The 17308-nt window shown below is 38.9% G+C and overlaps 1 protein-coding gene across 1 annotated transcript in view; it reads left to right on the top strand.

The window, feature by feature from the left end:
- Positions 1-5282: 5282 nt before the first annotated feature.
- Positions 5283-17308, top strand: part of GUCY2C (guanylate cyclase 2C) — a 44324-nt gene continuing 32298 nt past the window's right edge. The window contains exons 1-7 of the mRNA XM_066183554.1: positions 5283-5694; positions 6609-6721; positions 7935-8002; positions 9887-10102; positions 12477-12598; positions 13468-13564; positions 16301-16427. Of these exons, the coding sequence (XP_066039651.1) occupies positions 5481-5694; positions 6609-6721; positions 7935-8002; positions 9887-10102; positions 12477-12598; positions 13468-13564; positions 16301-16427 (957 nt within the window). The 5' untranslated portion in view covers positions 5283-5480. The remainder of the gene's footprint in view (positions 5695-6608; positions 6722-7934; positions 8003-9886; positions 10103-12476; positions 12599-13467; positions 13565-16300; positions 16428-17308) is intronic.

Raw genomic sequence — 17308 nt, 5'->3', positions numbered from 1 at the left:
CAACAACCTGAACTCAATAACCCATGGGAATGGCTGTATTATCATGCTGTACTATCAGGATCATGCATCATATGACCCACATGTTTTTATGTTGGTTTACAGGCTTGTTGCTTATCAGTTGCTGGTTCCAAAGAATACTGTTTGCAAAATCTTTCTTTATGTTCTTTTGTAGTAAATGAGAAAGAAAAAAAGATCAATTCTGAAAAGTCAATATAGCTGCTATGTAGCTGCTATACATGTATATTATATCTATGTATACAGCTGTTATATGTGTATACTATGCAGGTAAATTCATAATAATTTACATTATTGTCTTCTAAGTCTAGATAGTAGAAGTATTGTAAAAATAATTTAAAATGTGGGAAAACATTATTTCATATCCCTGGTCTCCTCTCTAATATTGAAAGTTAAAGAAGACATATTTATACTCTCCAGTTGAAACTAGTAAGTTACTGACATTAAATAGACACAGGTATTACGGTGTTGTATTTTTTTTCTTTTCTGGCTGTAACCATATTTGTGATTCCAACCTCTAACGAAACCGAGAAAAGGGAAATGGAAAGATTTCTGTTCTATTTTTCTTCAGTCTGATTTTTGAAATCTTTTTAAAGACAGGGTAGAAGCTCTTAAAGCCCCAGACAATCAATATAATTTGGAATCAGACTTAGTAATAGTGGCTAGAACTTGAAAACAACATCAATGTTTTTCAGCATTTATCTTGTTGGCTAAATATGATCAACTATACAACATATAATGTCTCATGCATATTTATTATTAAAAATTCTGTATTTTATGGAAACAATGTTGACAGCCTTGCTTGTTCAAAATATAGATATGATAAATTTCAGGCCACAGAAATCAAGGACATTTGTTTTCAGAGCTGGTGAGAATTAAGAACAAAAATGCATTTACTGTTATTTTTATTTATAATCTTTTCAGATTTTTTTTGTCTCTCCCTTTTTCATGTTTCTCAGTTCTGCAATACTGGAGAGACTTGCAGCATCTCTTTTATTTTATTGGAACCTCATATTTTTGTCTACTGCCAAAGTTCCTGTCTCTGGAGAAAATAAAAAATAATGTGCAACTGTGAAAAACATAAGCTGATCACAACAATTGTAATTAAATGACATTGAGAATTAATCATAGCAAATATTCAGGAGAAAATTCCATTTTAAAGGACACTGTCAAAATATGTTATTCTGCAAAATAAGATGATTGTGTCAATGCATGTTTCTTTGCAAACTAGTGACTTGAAAAATGCCACCTTGGTTGGTTTTGGTACCAAAGAAATTGAAGACAAGCTGACAATATGTGTGTGTTATTTTCAGACTTATTGAGACTGTTGCCAACTACCATAAGTAGCAGTTTGACTGACAGCAGGCGCTCAATTCCTTCACCTAATTTGGCTCTTCTGAGATTTCTGGAATTTTCATTCCATGTGTTCTCTCTATTTTCTCCTCTATGAGTGGTCAGGTGGAAATAGTGATTTGTAACTAAGTAAAAAATAAATTAGGCTGCATGCCAGTAATAAGATCCTAAAAATGCATGTGGTAAAGGTGTTGGAGATAGGTGTTGGAGATAAAGGCATTGAAGATATTGCATCATTCAGTTGCAATACATTATGAGCTGATAGTCATAGGGACTCTGTGGTGCTCTGACTGGCGTATCATTTCCATTTCCAGGACTTGCAGACTCTGCACAACAGAAGAGAAGCCACTGAAATGAGGAAAACCCTGTCTCATGCAGCATTAAAAAAGGAGTGGAAAATGTTCTATAGACCATAATCATTCATAGGCTGAGAGAGGAGCAAATCTTTGGAATTATTTGCTCTTCTTTTTCTCTGACTGTTCTTGAATTTTCCATAAGACTGAGAGAACTTCCCAGAGTAGTTTTAGATCAGGAAGTCAGTGCTGATTATCAGTTGCAAATACACCCTATAATATCTAGTTGTTTACTATCCAATAAATTCTAGGGCAGAACAAATACAGTGCTTTAAAGTGCTGTAGAATCAGGCACTTAAAGTCACTTTTCCCTAAAACCAATGAGACAGTTTTTTGGTGAGTTAATTTGAGGTGATATTTCTAACACTGACTATAAGAATACCTAAAGAGAATTATTATGATGTTTTGTAGCTATGCAATATAGGAACAGGTAACGATGATGGTGAGGAACTGAAATTTTTCTTCAGACAAATAAATACAGGGCCTGCCTATCTGAATCTGAATCATCCCTGTGTTGCTGAAGCCAAACTAAGTGATGAACTACCGTGATTCAAGGAGAGACTCCATGAGTTAGGATTACATCATCATGCTAGGATTATGAAGATGAGGTTCTCAAGCTGATGTTCACCTAAGTACTGACTTCTTGGATAGACACTTGCATGTAGTGCAGGTATGTAATGCTGAGATATTTTTTACCTTTCTGTCAAGATTATAGCAGTAGCTGATGCCTAGAAGTCTCAGCTAAAAAGAATGCACTGGGGATGTCAGATGCCGTTTTTTAGCACCTCATTCCTTAGACAGTGATTAAATCTCAGCACTTTTAAGAGAGAATAAATTGTTCTAGATGTGCTTTAAAGATGTTTTGTGAATTGTCAGGAGAGGTTACCTTAGGCAGGATATTGCTGGTGTTTGAATTTCTTGCTCTGTTTCTCCACTTATGAGAGACATTCTTTCAGAGGAAGGCAGAGTTATTTGCATTTGCCTTCAGGATGCTTGCATTACCTGTAGTTCTGTTGTAAGCCAGTATTTCTAGTTAAAGCTGCAGTCACCTACAGGTGTCAAAAAGCTTTCTTTTCCCTCCAACACATAATTTGTCGTCTGAGTTTCTGAACTGGATCCTTCGCTGACTTATCTTGGAAGTGTGAGAGCTGGCTCATGGTTGGAGAAAAGTGAGACAGTAGAGAGAGTGCTCTAGAGGGATACTGAAGATTTCTGTGAGTAGCTGTGTGGTCTGTATCACTGTTAACCTCTTGGGTTTATAAACTGCTAGATTGGACATTATGAAAGAATGGGATGAGGTTGGCTGGGATCCTTGGGAGTTTAGCTGTGTTCTGCAGCCAGGACACTATGAATGGACTGGCATTTGTGTCTCATCTCTTCTATTCCTCAGGGCTAACAACGCCTTCAGCAGAGGCAGCAGCAAGGACAAACTTACAGAAGCCTTTGCTTTTGGTTGTGGCAAGCCTATCAAATTTTGTGCTTTGCATATCTGACTCATTTATTTACTTTTTCTTCTCTCCACCCTCATGAACATTTATAGTATCAGTAACTGTCATATTTACAGTGCAATGACACGGCTTTTCTTTGTCTCTCTTATGCCACGAGGCACATGTTACTGATCAATCTGCCAGGCAACTGTGTTTGATGTCTAAAACCCCGAGGTACAAGGGAAAGTGTGGTATTTGGCGGGTTTCATGGAGTGCTTGTTTCATCCTAGCTGCTGCCTCCTGCCACACTGCCTTCTGCTGCATGTCACTGGATTCTTCTATCATGGGAATTCATTGAGAGACTACACACACACACACACACCAGGCAATTAAAAAGTTGAGAAATCAACGAGTAATTTATGTCATATTCTGGCTGGGGTTGTGGCATTGTGATGGTGTAGGACAAGGGAGAGAGTAAAAAGAAATGCTGTGTTAAGGCTATCGATGATTTTACCTTTAGTTTTTAAAGGACAGTTTTAAGCTGCTAAGAAAACCAAATAAATTCATTAATGGATATGAAGCCAGGGAGACCTCAGTGTTGTTACATACTCCCTGTGTGACCAGCTGTGTAAAATACTCAGTTCTAGTTGCATTATCCGTGCTGACTCTTTCTTCTCAATAGGGTAAGTAGAGTATAAAAATGCAAATCCTGCTCTGCTGAAGTTAATGATAAATCTCTTATTGACTTTTATGGGATAAGCTTCAAGGACATTGGAAATACCTGTAAACCAGTGATGAGCGGATGACCTCCACATGAAAAGCTGTGTTCCATTCTCAATCTGTGACTCTAGCCAGCCATACTAGTCCACTTGTTTGCATGACAGTCTGCTAATTGAGATTTACTGTGTTATTAATTACAAATGCTAGGTTAAATATGCAAGATGTTTACGGACTACTTTTAAATGCTGGGTCATGGTCTCAGCACTTCTCTGGGTATTAGAAAGATTCAAACAATAGTAATTTGGTATTAAAATAGAATCACATAAGAAGGTCTGTGCAAACATATCTGAGGTGTTTTCAATACCTTCTAAATATAGGCTTTGAAAGAAGCCATGAAATTGCAGTCTTGTTTTATACCACAAGCCATTACTTACATTGTTTCCGATTTATTTCATTATTTGTCTTAAAATGATGTCAGAAAGTCAATAAAAATTAACTTTTATGTGATTTATTATCTGACAGCCTCAGTGTAGATTTCAGTAGAAAAACAGAAGCTGTTGTGTGTGTGCATAAACACCTCATATTCAGCAAAAGCACACTCTATACTTTATTTAAATTTGTTTCCTTTGTGCCTAGAGTGCCTAGAGTTTTCCATAAGTTTTTTGTTTGTTATTTTTTTGTTTTGTGGGGGTTTTTTTAGTGAATGCCGTTTAAGATTTAGCTTTGGTCTTTCAGGTCTGAAAGACCTTCAGCTTTGCTAATCCTTACCTGATGCAAGAGGTTCATCACATAAAGTATGAATATCTAGGGGCCCCATTTGAGGAGGTGGGAATGGGCGATGAGGGCTGTGCTGGCTGGAAGCAGACGTGCCTGGGGCAGATGCGGGATGCTTTGTTGCACAGTGCTGGGTGAGAATGAGTGGACAAGCCTTGTACTGAGCCTGTAAAAAGAAAGAAAGGCTTTGGTCTGAAGGGCTGACAGTGGGACATTTTTGCCAACATAAAAAGTACTTTACTGTTATAAGCTAAAGGAATGAAATTGGTAACTTATCACAGAAGAAAATACACCCTCGATTTATGACCTCAATCAGCAGAGATGGTGTGGCAGTGTAATCAAGAGATGTAGGGCAGTGCAAACATGAAGTAACCATCTGTTTTCCTCTAGGCTTTAACAGACCTTATATTTTATTTCCATTTTAAAGAGTTGTCTTTATGGTTCATTTATCCCCTCCTCTTTCTTCTCCCAGCTTATGCCTGTGATGAAGAGTTAGTGCACTTATCAGGCAAGGTTTCTGGTAATGTTTCAGTTTATAGCCTCAGCCTTTCCATGAGCAAACATTCTCAGCAACCTTTAGCCTCTCTCTTTTCCTGAGTTTTGCTGCTTCTAGTTTTTCACCTTGAAGTGCCACCTCGTACACTGGAGGGACGGGCAGAGGTGAAGGAAGGGAATAGGGAAGTGTGGGAGAGAAGGATCGCACAGCCTGTCTTTGAATCTACAGAGTGGAAACCTTTCTTTCTATCCAGGAACAAAATCAGTGTAGGGTATCTGAAAGAAAGAGAGTTAGAGGACAGAAAGAAATGGGAGAGCACACACAATGGGTCTAAACTGAGCAATGATGAAGCAACTGGTATTGGTGCTGGCCATTTGGCCTTTTTTATCCTCACTGCAGCTGCTGAAGCAAGTGGGTTCAAATCGGTGTAGCAACAACAGTTATGTGATCAATGTGATGCTTATGAATTACTCGGATTTCCCATCAAGTTCTGATAATTTGGAGTTAGCTGTGAAACAAGCCTTGGAAAGGGTACAAAAGGAATTCCAGATGACAGGTAAGCCAATGGGTGTTGGTTACCCCTCTCTTTGTGTGATTTCTTGTCACACTTTGTGACACAGTTTTATACTCATCTGACCTGTAGCAAGGTACTTCTCAGACAGGCTCCTTGCTTGCCCATCTTATGTAGATCTTATGGAAATAATTACCTCTTTTGGTGTATATCGAAGTGCTCTACAAATGGACAGAACCATATATGTTTTCATGGTGTTTGGGCAGACTCTTCCTGCATGCTTCTCTGGAGATGTTCAGCTGGATTTGGTAACGGGAAATTATTGAACTGGATCACACAAGACCAGTGATCCATCTAATGCAGTAATTGGGTTGCCCTTTCTTCCTCTTCTGACTGGATTAGTTTCTACTTTCTAAAAATAATTTTCCTCTTGATCCTATCTGTTGATCACATCATAATCTGAAGTGTGAAGTATCTGCAGTCTGTATTTTCTTTCATTTAGTGTTATGTTGCTTTTATTTATTTTGAAATCTTACCTCTCCTTTCAACATCACCAATCTACTGTCACTCTCTAGCATATCATGGGAAAGACATTCTAAGGAAATAATAAAAGAAATAGTATCTATTCCCCACCTGCCTTCTAGTTTAAAAGATTTTGTCCAATTTTATTGGAAAGTGGTCCCTCAGTTTCTTCTTACAGAGCCTTAAAAATTTGTCTAGTAATGGCCAACACTAGAAGTACTTTCTACTGAAAGTACTAACACTCAACAGAAGCCAGCAGTCCACACTGGAGCAGACTTCACAGTCACATCCATAGTAGTGGGGGTTAGGTTGTAGGTAGACTTTGCAGAAGCAGGGAGACTTCATAGCTCAGACTTGTGTCAGAAGGAGAGGGCTTATAGTGTATTAGTGGTTATCTGCAATTCGTGATGCTGTTTGCTTTTACATTTGTGTTACAGGAGAAAATGTTACAGTGGATGCCATCTTCCACCCCTTTACTTCGTCACTCTATGTCTCACAAGGCTGCCGTACTAGCACCTGTGAAGGTGTGGAGCTTATCAAAACCATTTATGTGAGTAGCAGACTTCTTACCTTCTGCTTGGGTGTGCATGTGTTTCTCTGTCTTTCCTTCTTAACCTTTGATCTTGCTATTCTGTTCCAAAGAAATTTGACAGGGAAGTGAAGTTTTCAGAGAAGATGTTCCTGTATGTTTTGTGAAAAGAAGCAGGCAAATACTGGAGTGAGATTCCATGAATACTTCCCAGAGACTGCCTTCAGCTTCTGGCTCCTTTTCCTATGCTTAGGTTATCCTCCTTTTTATATCTGCACAAGTCTTCGTGTAGTCAGGCAGCCAAAGTAATCCGTTTAAAAAAACCCCAAATAACAACTTACTAAAAAAACCAAACCAATGACTCAAACACTCGAAACAGCCCAAGCAGAGCAAAAAGGTCTATTTCCAACTGATACAGATCCTAATCTGGTTCACCATCAGTTTACACAATACACAAAAGAGAGAGCTGTGGTGGGGATGGGGACATGTGGGCAGAGAAATCATTAGGCTGGCACTGTTACCAATGAAATGGTTATGAAACTATGCCCAAAGGGCAAAGATGAAGTGATTGCTTCTCACTAGAAATCACAGAAATCACATGAGGGAAACTATATAAATACTTTAAAATAAGGAAAAGCTTCAGTTAAAATCGGTGCATTACAAGAAGCCGTGTTTCTGAACATTTTCATGCCTCTGAGTGAAACTTGGTCAATCCAATGAGAATTTTCAAGTCTACTAATCTATGACCATGCTCTAGTCTTTGCTAAGAAATTGTCCCTCATGACACACAAAGATACAGGTCAGGCCTCATTTGATGGTCATGGAAGGATTTTTTAAAATACGAGTTTCATATGCACTTAACTAATAACTTCTGATACACAAGACCTTGTAATACCAACAAGGTATTCTGCAAATACCAACTGTCTTCTGCAAATGCAAACTCTTCTGGGGTGCATAATATCAAATGTGCAACTATAATAATACTTTAATCCTTACTTGCTGTCTGTGTCTTAACAAATGTTGTACTCCATCTTTTTTTGGCTTTCTGTGATATTTTCCTCCTCCCCTTTGTTTGTTCTCTTAAACTTTCTGTAGCTCCTTTCTTACTCTTCTATTGCTTTTGGTAGATAAATTCTGTGACTCCTCATATCCTACAATTTTCTTCATTCTCCCATCCACTTCTCTCTACCAGTCCTCTGCTTTATCCCAAATGACCCTTTTTGATCCCTTTCAGGGTTCTGGCACACTTGGCTGTGCTGTCATAGGACCCGCTTGCACTTATGCCACCTACCAAATGATCTCGTAAGTACCAATTCTTCCCTCTTATAATGTGATGTTAAAGATGTCAGCTGCTGAACAAAGTTGTTTTGTGAACAACAAACCTGCAGAGACATTGGTGTTTAGAGTACATCAGACACCTCGAGGTCTACAGTCAAGGCAGGAAGACTTTTATACATAGTCACTCTGTTTGGTAGGTGGAAAAAAAATCCCCTTCCAAAGGCCACGGATAAAATTTCAGCTTTAGTAGGGAAACTTCTAACTCCTGACAGTAAGCTGAATGATTGATTGAGGAGCAGCTGGAAAGCAGCCCTCCACAAATGGGTCTGGGGGTGCTGGTTGGCAGCAGTCTCCACATAGTCAGCAGTGTGCCCAGCAGCGCAGAGGGCAAAACCCTACCCTTCGGTGCATCAGACACAGCATCACCAGCTGGTCAGGAGAGGTGTTTATCCAGCTGTACTCAGTGGTGGTGTGCCCTCACCTTGAGCACTATGTGTAGTTCTGGTCCTCACAATTTCAGAAAGATGTGAAGGTCCTTGAATGCTTACAAAAGGGGTGAAAGGGCTGGAAGGCATGTCCTGTGAGGAGCTGAGGGCACTGGGTTTGTCTGGTTTGGAGAAAAGGAGGCTGAGGGGAGACCTTGTTGCTTTCTACAGTTTCCTGAGAAAGGCAAGTGTAGAGGGAGGTGCTGATCTCTTCTTCCTGGGATTCAGCTACAGGACAAATAGGCATGATTCAAAGCTGTGTATATAGGTTGGACATAAGGAAGCATGTTTTTAGTGAGAGCATGGCTGAACACTGGAACGGGCTTTCTAGAGAGATGGATCATACCTTAAGCTTATTGTGTTTAAAAGGCATTTGGACAATGCAGTTAGTAAGTGGTCTAGTGGAAGGTGTCGCTGTCCATGGCAGGGAGTTTGGAACTAGATGATTTTTAAGGACTCTTCCAACCCAAACCATTCTCTGTTTCTATGAATGACATGCTTTAGCTTTTGGTCAGTCCTCCTGAAGTAGTCAGGACTGTATGATTTTTGTAGGTCCCTTTTAACTGAAATAATCTATTCTATTCTAAGTCTGTCAGAAAAAAAAAAAAGTCTGTTTAATTAGTAAAATACTCTCACAGTGATTATTTATTACATCATTTATGTCTGTTTCTGTTGCAATAAGCAAAAACCCTGTAACTGGGTAAGTGGACTTTACCTGGAAAATAAAATTTTGTCACAATAATGCCAACAACTCTTATGGCCACGGTTTTTGCAGGCAAAATTCCCTGTTATAAAAAAAAAAAAATACAAGAAAAAAAAATTTGAATTTAGTCTGATGACACAGCAGCATCCAGGAATATACTTTTGTCCTTAAAAGCTTACTGTCTCTGTGTATAAAATGATCGTTGTTTTACAAATTCCATGTCAGCAGAGAGTTGCCTTAATTTTTTCTCCCTGACTGCTGCTTTTGTATAGCTCCTCAAATACACCTTTGGGAAATGAAAAGATTTTTCCTTTGAACTGTAGGAGTAAAGCTTTTTTGATGGCAAAAGGCTGTCACCCTGCAGCACTGTCCCGATAAGGAGATTAAATCCAGCCCAAGGTAATGGCAGCCAGGGAGCAGAAGCCTGTCTTGAGCCTTTGGACTCCTGTCACAACCCTTGGGGCTGAAATGGTGTGTAGTACCCAAAAGGTCAGGGGTAACTGGGGACAGTGCAAGAAGCTGCCTAGAGCAGTTCAACAGGGCTTTTTTGTACAAATACAGACTTGAAATCTGCTTGTGTTCTTGAGGAGCCTTCTGGTTCAGGTTCAAATTGTGTTTAACTTAGGGCACAAGAGGAGAGGGAGGTGAGGATGAAAATCTGGTAGCTGCATTGGTGCAACAGCAATCTGTTCAGACTTGTCCTCTTATCTCTTCCTTCAGACTTGAAACAATACTGAGCCTGCCTCTGATCTCTGTAGGGAGTTTTGGACTGTCCTGTGACTACAAAGTAAACCTAACCCGCCTTCTGACCCCAGCCAGGAAACTGAACCAATTCTTCTATCATTTCTGGAGACATTCTGCACTGCCATTCAAAACCATGACCTGGGAATCTGTCTACATTTACAAGAGAACTGAAACCTCAGAGGCATGCTTCTGGTAAGATCTGGATTCACCTCTGACCCAACTGTTGATAAACGCTGTCTCCACCCTCATACATGGTTTCTGCAAAGTGTTCTTTCAGTCCTGCACTTTGGGAGGTGCCTTATTACTACCAAGAAATGAAAGAAAAGATGAATTGTAGCTTTTAGCTGTAGCACTTACCTGAATGTTTCTCTCAGTCTATTTTAAATATTTGTAAGCCTTTGCTTTTCCTTTGGACAACATAGCCCACGTGTTGTCTGTGATGAACATACTTGTTTACAGCATCCTTAATATACATAGTGCGACGTGAGAGGCTCCTCCACAGGCTCCCCATAGATGCCTTTTTAGGTCAGGGGTCTTAGTAAGCTCTTAAAATGTTTCTCTGCATTAATGGCTTCAATCTGTAGACACTACTTCCAAAATTCTGACTGTATGTTTCTTCAAACAAAATCACTCCAGTGATTGCAGAGTTTAAGCTATACTCTCACCAGTTTGGAGCAAAGGAGACAGCATTCATTTTGTTACCTGAAACATCAGGCTGTGCTTGATTCTCAGAAATGCTGGGTTTTCTCATTGCCTTGGCTGCTTTTAGACAAATAGACTCTCTAATATACCAGTATTTATAATTACTTTTCTATTATGGAGTCTTATTTGAATTTCAGCTCGTGTGTTTCTGTGCTCCTTTGATTTTTTTCCAATTTTGGGATATAAAAAGCTGATTAATTTAAAAAAATCTCATTTCTCCTACTAATTTTATAAACGTAGCTGAGAGGTAGCAAAGAGTTCATGGAAATAACTACTATATATATTTCTAATTCATAACCTGAGGGACTTGCAGAATTCTAAGCAAAATTTATGATTATGTTTGCTTCAGATTGATAGAAGCATATACTTATGGAATATTTTGGATACAGAATTAAAAGGTTTTTTTTCTGAATTAAGAGACCTAAAATCTGATTTCCATTTAACTCTTTTATAGGTATTTGTGGACTTTTATTGTTTCCTTCTTCTTTCTTAGTATAGATAGCAATTTGATCACGTGATGTAGTTGCTATGATTGCCTCTCTTTGATGTTTTGAAATATCAGTGCACTTCGCTCATCTCCTACTCCAATCGCTACTCCTCCATGTTTGCAGCTATAATTGCCAATGCATTACACACACTTTAGCTAAATCCCTTTAATTCTGCAGGTTTCATACCTTTCAGTGAAATAATTGCATGGAAGTTATTTCTGACCTTTCCAAGTGTTTCTTATTTCACTTTTTTTAATGCTTCTGACCAGGACCTTCTTTATGACTTCAAAATTGTTCAAGCCCCTTTATTGTTGAATTAACAATTAAAAAAAAATAATTTTTTATCTTTGTCCCCTTTTCATCCTGGTTTACTTGTAACAATGCACCTCATCCTGCCTTAATAGAAACTGTCAATGTGAAGGTTTTTGAAGTCTAATTTTAAAAGATCCATTTTCTCTAAAGCACAAGTATTACTGCATGAGCTAATTGTTTTTCCCATATACATATAAAAATAAGTGAATACCCTGAGTTACAGCAAAATTAGGTTATGTTTCAACTATGCATATGTTTCTGTAAATTAATGGTTAATGATTCTGCTCCTGAAAGAAAAAAAAGAAAAAAAAAAAGGAAGCATAAGGTATTTAGTAGCTCATTGGACTGAGATCTCAGTGCTGGTAGATCAAAGGTTATGTATTTTGAAAACTAAGAGAGTTCTTTTGGTTTTCCTTCTGCATTAACTTTATTTCAGATAGAATATCTCTTCTCATAAATAACATTTTGAAGCAAGAGTAGAATTCAGGAGCTGACTATTCTTCATTAATCATTTGGCAAACTTTACTTGCTTGCTTTTTTTGCTGAGCTCATTTTCCCCTTCAAGTTCTAACTGATTCTGTATAGGGTTTTTGTTGCTGCTTTTCTTCCCTTATTTCTCTCACAGTCAGGGTATATGTGTAGTTTTTATCTCAGTTCTTTCTGTAGTTCCTGTTTAGTCCTTTGAACCTTCACATGTGCCTTCTTACCACTGATGTCTTAAATAGCAAAACTTTCCTGGCTGTGCCTCGCTGTTCATCTCACTTCCTGCAATTTCCTCATATCCCTGATTTTTTTTTTCTTAATTGTTCATGTCTTAATACATCATTGCATTTTCCAAATCCATCCTTTGTACAACCATGCTCAAATACCTCTGGTTGACTTTCCAAGCATTTCTGCATCTTTCATGACATGTATTGATTCTTTCACTTTTATTGCTGCAGAAAAGGTTTCACACCAGCTTATAAACACTCTTGTGTGCTCTGAACAGCCTATCACTATGGTTGATTTAGGAAAATGTGAGGAGTTAGCGATTTCCTGACAATATCTTTGCTCCCTTGTGCCAGGTACATGAATGCTTTAGATGCTGGAATCACAGAGTTCTCTGAAAAACTCAAGTTCAAGGATATTTTAAGAACTCCAGAACTGCTTAAAAAAACTGTGAAAAATCCAAAACGGAAAAGCAATGGTAAGGAGGGGTTGAGGCTGCACTGTCCCTGCAAGTCAGTTGCTTTTCCAAGAAAATCAAACCCACCTCTTAGTTAGGTTATAGGGAAAGCCTTTCACCAGAAATGGTGGAAACAACGATATACCGTCTTACATGGATGTAAAGATAAAATGGCCCAAAGTCCCTAGATTCCTCTCTTCATCCTCATAAAATATGGAGGAATATCTTGGTTCCAGAGAACTTTTAGGGTAAATTATCCCCTCTAGGCACAAGCTCTTTTTTGTGAGAGATTCAGAAATCCAGGGATCACAATTTCTCTAAGAAGGGCTTTAAATACTACAAGAATGTAGATACTGCAAGCTCTCTATCTATCATTCATGTGTTTGCAGCCCTGGTACATTTATGGACCTCATTTTGCCATCAAGGGGCGCTTCTGAGAATGATTCATCTAAACTAGAAAAAAGAATGAATAAATACCTCATCTTCTCCTTAGACTAAGCACCTGGCATCAGCAGGCCAAATGAGTGTGAGAAGTAAGAAAGCTAATGAAACCATTACTTGAAGGCCATTTAACCTAGAAATGTTCATATAGAGTAGCTGTTATGGCACCACAACTCCTAATGTTTATTTGAGTGAGATAATGGTAGTGCTCTGGTGCAATCAGCCAGAAAATGGTACAGGTGTTGAAGCACTTTTTACCACTTCCCCTCAGATGTCCTGGTTTTACTGCAGAGAGGCTGTATCTCTGTGCCTGGGCCCCAGTACAGCACAGATAATGTGCCTTAGCCCAGAGTTGCTCTACTGCCTGCTACTCAAACATGGAGGAGCAGGCAAACATCTTCTTGTCTGTAAATCTCACCAATCTGTCTCCATTTTTGCCCATCCTATAGTGATCATCATGTGTGGCTCTCCAGAGGACGTCAGCACAGACCTAGGGACGGAGAAAGTGGATAATGACATTGTTATCATCCTGATAGATCCTTTCAAGTAAAGTATCACCTTTGCTTTTCTTCTTTTCTCTGCAGTTTGCTGATGGATATAGATAATGGAAATAGTCTGACTGGAACTGTTTTGTTGAAGAAATGCTCTTTCACAAAATGTTTTCTATTGCCATCTTTCCTCACATCTTGCCATTCATGTAATGTGCACAGTGTTTAATTCATGGTACATCCTCTACAGAATCCGTTTTGGTTCATATAATATTTTTCTAAGGCAGTGACAGAGCAGGTAGGTTTAATGTTGTCCTGTGGGCTCCTCAGTGTAGAAAACCATGAAGGAAGCACAGAGTCCAAAGTCAGAATTATCATGAGATATGGTTCATTTGAGGTATGGAACATTTTTCATACACTCTACCCAACCAGACAATTATGTAAATAGGATTTATGAGATATTTTTCTAGACTTCATTTATTCAAATTTTAAATTATTTATGTGATGCAGCTGTTCTCCCAGTTTATAACTCATGCACTTCATAACCATCTCTTCAACATCTTTATAATCATAGAAACATAGCTTCTCAGAGAAGTTTCTTAGTATACAACCTAGGTTTTCTATTGTTTAATTTCCTCTTAGTATTGCTAATTACAAAACCCTTTATAGAAGACATCTGACATAAATTTGCCTTACCAATGGTATTCTCAAAGGCCTTGGCTGTACAAGGACTGAGAGCTGATCTCTGGCCCTAAACCTAAGTGACACAGCAGAGATTACATCTGTGCAACTAAGTGTAGATACCTAAACTAGGTGTTTTTTTGGGTATAGCACCAGTTGCCATAGCAAGTCACAATCTGGGAGAAAGTTAATTGCCTGGGGCAGTGCTGGTGGTGTGGATGGATGGGATGGATGGATGGATGGATGGATGGTCGCAAGGCAAATGTGTGTGCCCATGTCTTGATGCTCCTAACTTCACTGTTGGTGTAGCAAAAAGATTCCATGAACTTCTAGGGCCAGTGGGACTTCCCAGCTCTTGCGTCTAAAGCTGACCACAACAGGTCAGTTCTGAGAAACTCTGGGTTAATGACTTCAGAGATTTAACCTTTGGTTCCAAACTGGATCCTGTTCAGGTTTTAACAGGATCTTCTCTATCCTGTTTGCTTTTAGCTTCACCATATCTATTTTTCAGAAGTGCCTCTAAGAGCTTTCAGCATTCCACAATTTTATCCAGGCATTAGAAATCCCCACTTGCTTTTCCTGAGGCAACTGGCCTCCACTCCTGTTTCTTTGCAAATGCACAATGGGAGCTATGTATGTGAGTGCTTTAACACTGGTGTTGTAGTATAATTGTTGCATTACAATAGGTGAGGGTGATTAGGGGATTCTTTGCTGTGATATGCATCCTTCTGATATACCCAGCTGCCTCAGGGTGCTATATATGCTGTCCTTCTTAAACTTTCTACAGACCCCTTATTTTGCTGAGTATCTCAAATGATATTATTCTTAGAAAAAACAAAATACAGACAGCTGTATTAGATGAAAACTCAAGTAGGAGGGAGAGTAGGCGAAGTCCCACACTTCTACAGGAGTGAAGTGCCTCTGAAAAAGTGATAGATTTAAATTTTCTTCAGCTCTGAGCCGTCTGGCAAGCAGGACACAAACACAGTCTTTAAGCCTCCCTCAAGAGAAGTGGGATGCTGGAGGATTAGCCAGTCTGGTGGAGTCTAATGAGGCTTCCTTTCCAACTGGCTAGTTCAGTCCAAGCCAGGATGAAAAACATTTTGAAATTCTTTGGGGTGAAAAGTGCATTGTAAAAGTCAGAAGGTTCAGGGAAAGGCAGGGGCAGGACTCTGGTGTCAGAATCCAATCAGATGGCCATGGAGCAGAGTCTGTGGTCTCCAAAAAGCCTTAATACAGGCTGTATTGTACAGTCAGTACTGACTGTCAAAATAAAAGGATAATCAAACATGAATAATGAGAGAAAACTCATACAATTTATTTTCTTTCTATCAATCTAGCTACAGCAATGATAGATGCTGCCAGTTGACACTAATACCTGTGTCATTATGACATGTTCTTCTTCATGACTATGTTCTTCTTTAACATGTGAATCTGGTGGTGGCCAGTCTGTGAAGCACTGTCAGGGTGATGAAGCCAAAGATGATACCTGAAAGCTACATCTGCTTGTTTTAGCAGAATTTTCAAGTTGACACAGTTTCCTCTGATTTTCCTATCTCACTGAATTAAACAAATGAATCAATAATCTGCCCTGTGCAGTTCTGTGATTGTTTTATTCCCTCCTGTTAAATGCTTTTAGTGCAACTCCTGCTGTGCTTAATTCTAGCAGGAAATATCAAAATTAGAGGAACAAGCAAAAAGAGTGCAGAAGAGCTCAGAAACAAGAACAGTAATATGAAGAAACTATGATTGCAATATTGTGGATTCCAGGGAGAAACTGAGTTTTAATAAATGTAAACTCTGCTTGAAAAAAAGGAGGAAATAAACAGGACAGAAAACAAACAGTTACAATAATAACAGTGGTTCACAACAACCTTTGAGTGTCAGATTGGCAGATCTCCTTAATATTACCTTTTAATATATTTAGGCACAAAAGCTGGCATCAGGGAATGAATGATGTAAAGAGTTGTGTGCATGATGAAATTTTATTTTTAGATCTACTGTTTCAACCTGTTAAATAACATTGCTGTTGGGAACAGGTGGGTGATTCTGTCATGGATATCACTGACCCTGTTGTTCAGTGTTCCTGGGGTTCTTGTGCTTTGCTTTGCAGTAACGTGTACTTCAAGAAGAACGTCTCAGCTGATTACATGCACCATGTACTTGTCCTGACTCTGCCACCAGCTAATTACAGTTACAATACTGTAATTAGAGACTACATAGAGATGGAGGACATCCTGGTAAGAGCACTATTTTTTATCTGATTATTGCATTCAGTTCATTCCAGTTCATGTATGAGGAAATGAAAACTAAAAAATGCAGCTGTAATCATCCCCTGTCATGCTTCTAAGCTGATATTTCCTTATATTATTGCAGGATGGCATTTTGTCCTGATGAAATTATGTCAAAATATAGTATCATAAGGCAAATCTGCAGGCTGTCATATTCCTGCTTTGTGAAGTTCAACTCAAACTTCTAATTTGTTCTGCACGTGTCATATTCACGCAGCATAAGGGAGACTTAAAAAAACCAAACAAACATGCTTTTTCCACTTCACATCTTAGTGACATCTTACGTGTAGCTGCAAGGCACCACTCAAGAAATATCTATAAGTGTAAGTGAGATGTGAGCATGGAAAGTTCAGAACTAATAATTGTTGACTAATTTGTCTGTGCAGATATGTCTAAGAGATAACAACCATTGCAGTTTCTTTCCAGTGGCTTTCCAGATAAGCTTCAAAAACAGGAACCCTTTTTTTCCAAAGGAAATAAGTGATTTTTTTTTTAATTTCCAGAAAAGCAGAACCTATGAAAAAGCTGTATTTGTTTGGTGAAACTGATACTTCTGTCATCTGGCAAGGAATCAGGTCCTTCACATAGAATTCTTCCCAGGATTTGTGGCTTTGAGCTTCAGCTCTCCAGCAGGCAGCCTGAAGTTTCTGGCTAGATTTACAGGGCTTCTAGATCCCTCGGTCTGGGTTCAATGCTTTTTGGGTGCCAGCTCTATGGCAGGCTGCTGGAAATTCTGGCACAGCTCCTTGCCCCTGAGCTGTGGCCATCAGGAAGGCCAAACTTGCTGGCCCCACACTGAATTACCTGCACAGAAACTCTAATCCAAAACC

The sequence above is a fragment of the Chamaea fasciata genome, unplaced genomic scaffold (assembly GCF_029207755.1).
Source record: "Chamaea fasciata isolate MVZ Bird 193981 ecotype frontalis unplaced genomic scaffold, bChaFas1.0.hap1 SCAF_5, whole genome shotgun sequence".
Classification (NCBI taxonomy): domain Eukaryota; kingdom Metazoa; phylum Chordata; class Aves; order Passeriformes; family Sylviidae; genus Chamaea; species Chamaea fasciata.
The sequence above is the reverse complement of the archived record's forward strand: the minus strand, read 5'-3'. Positions and strand labels throughout refer to the sequence as shown.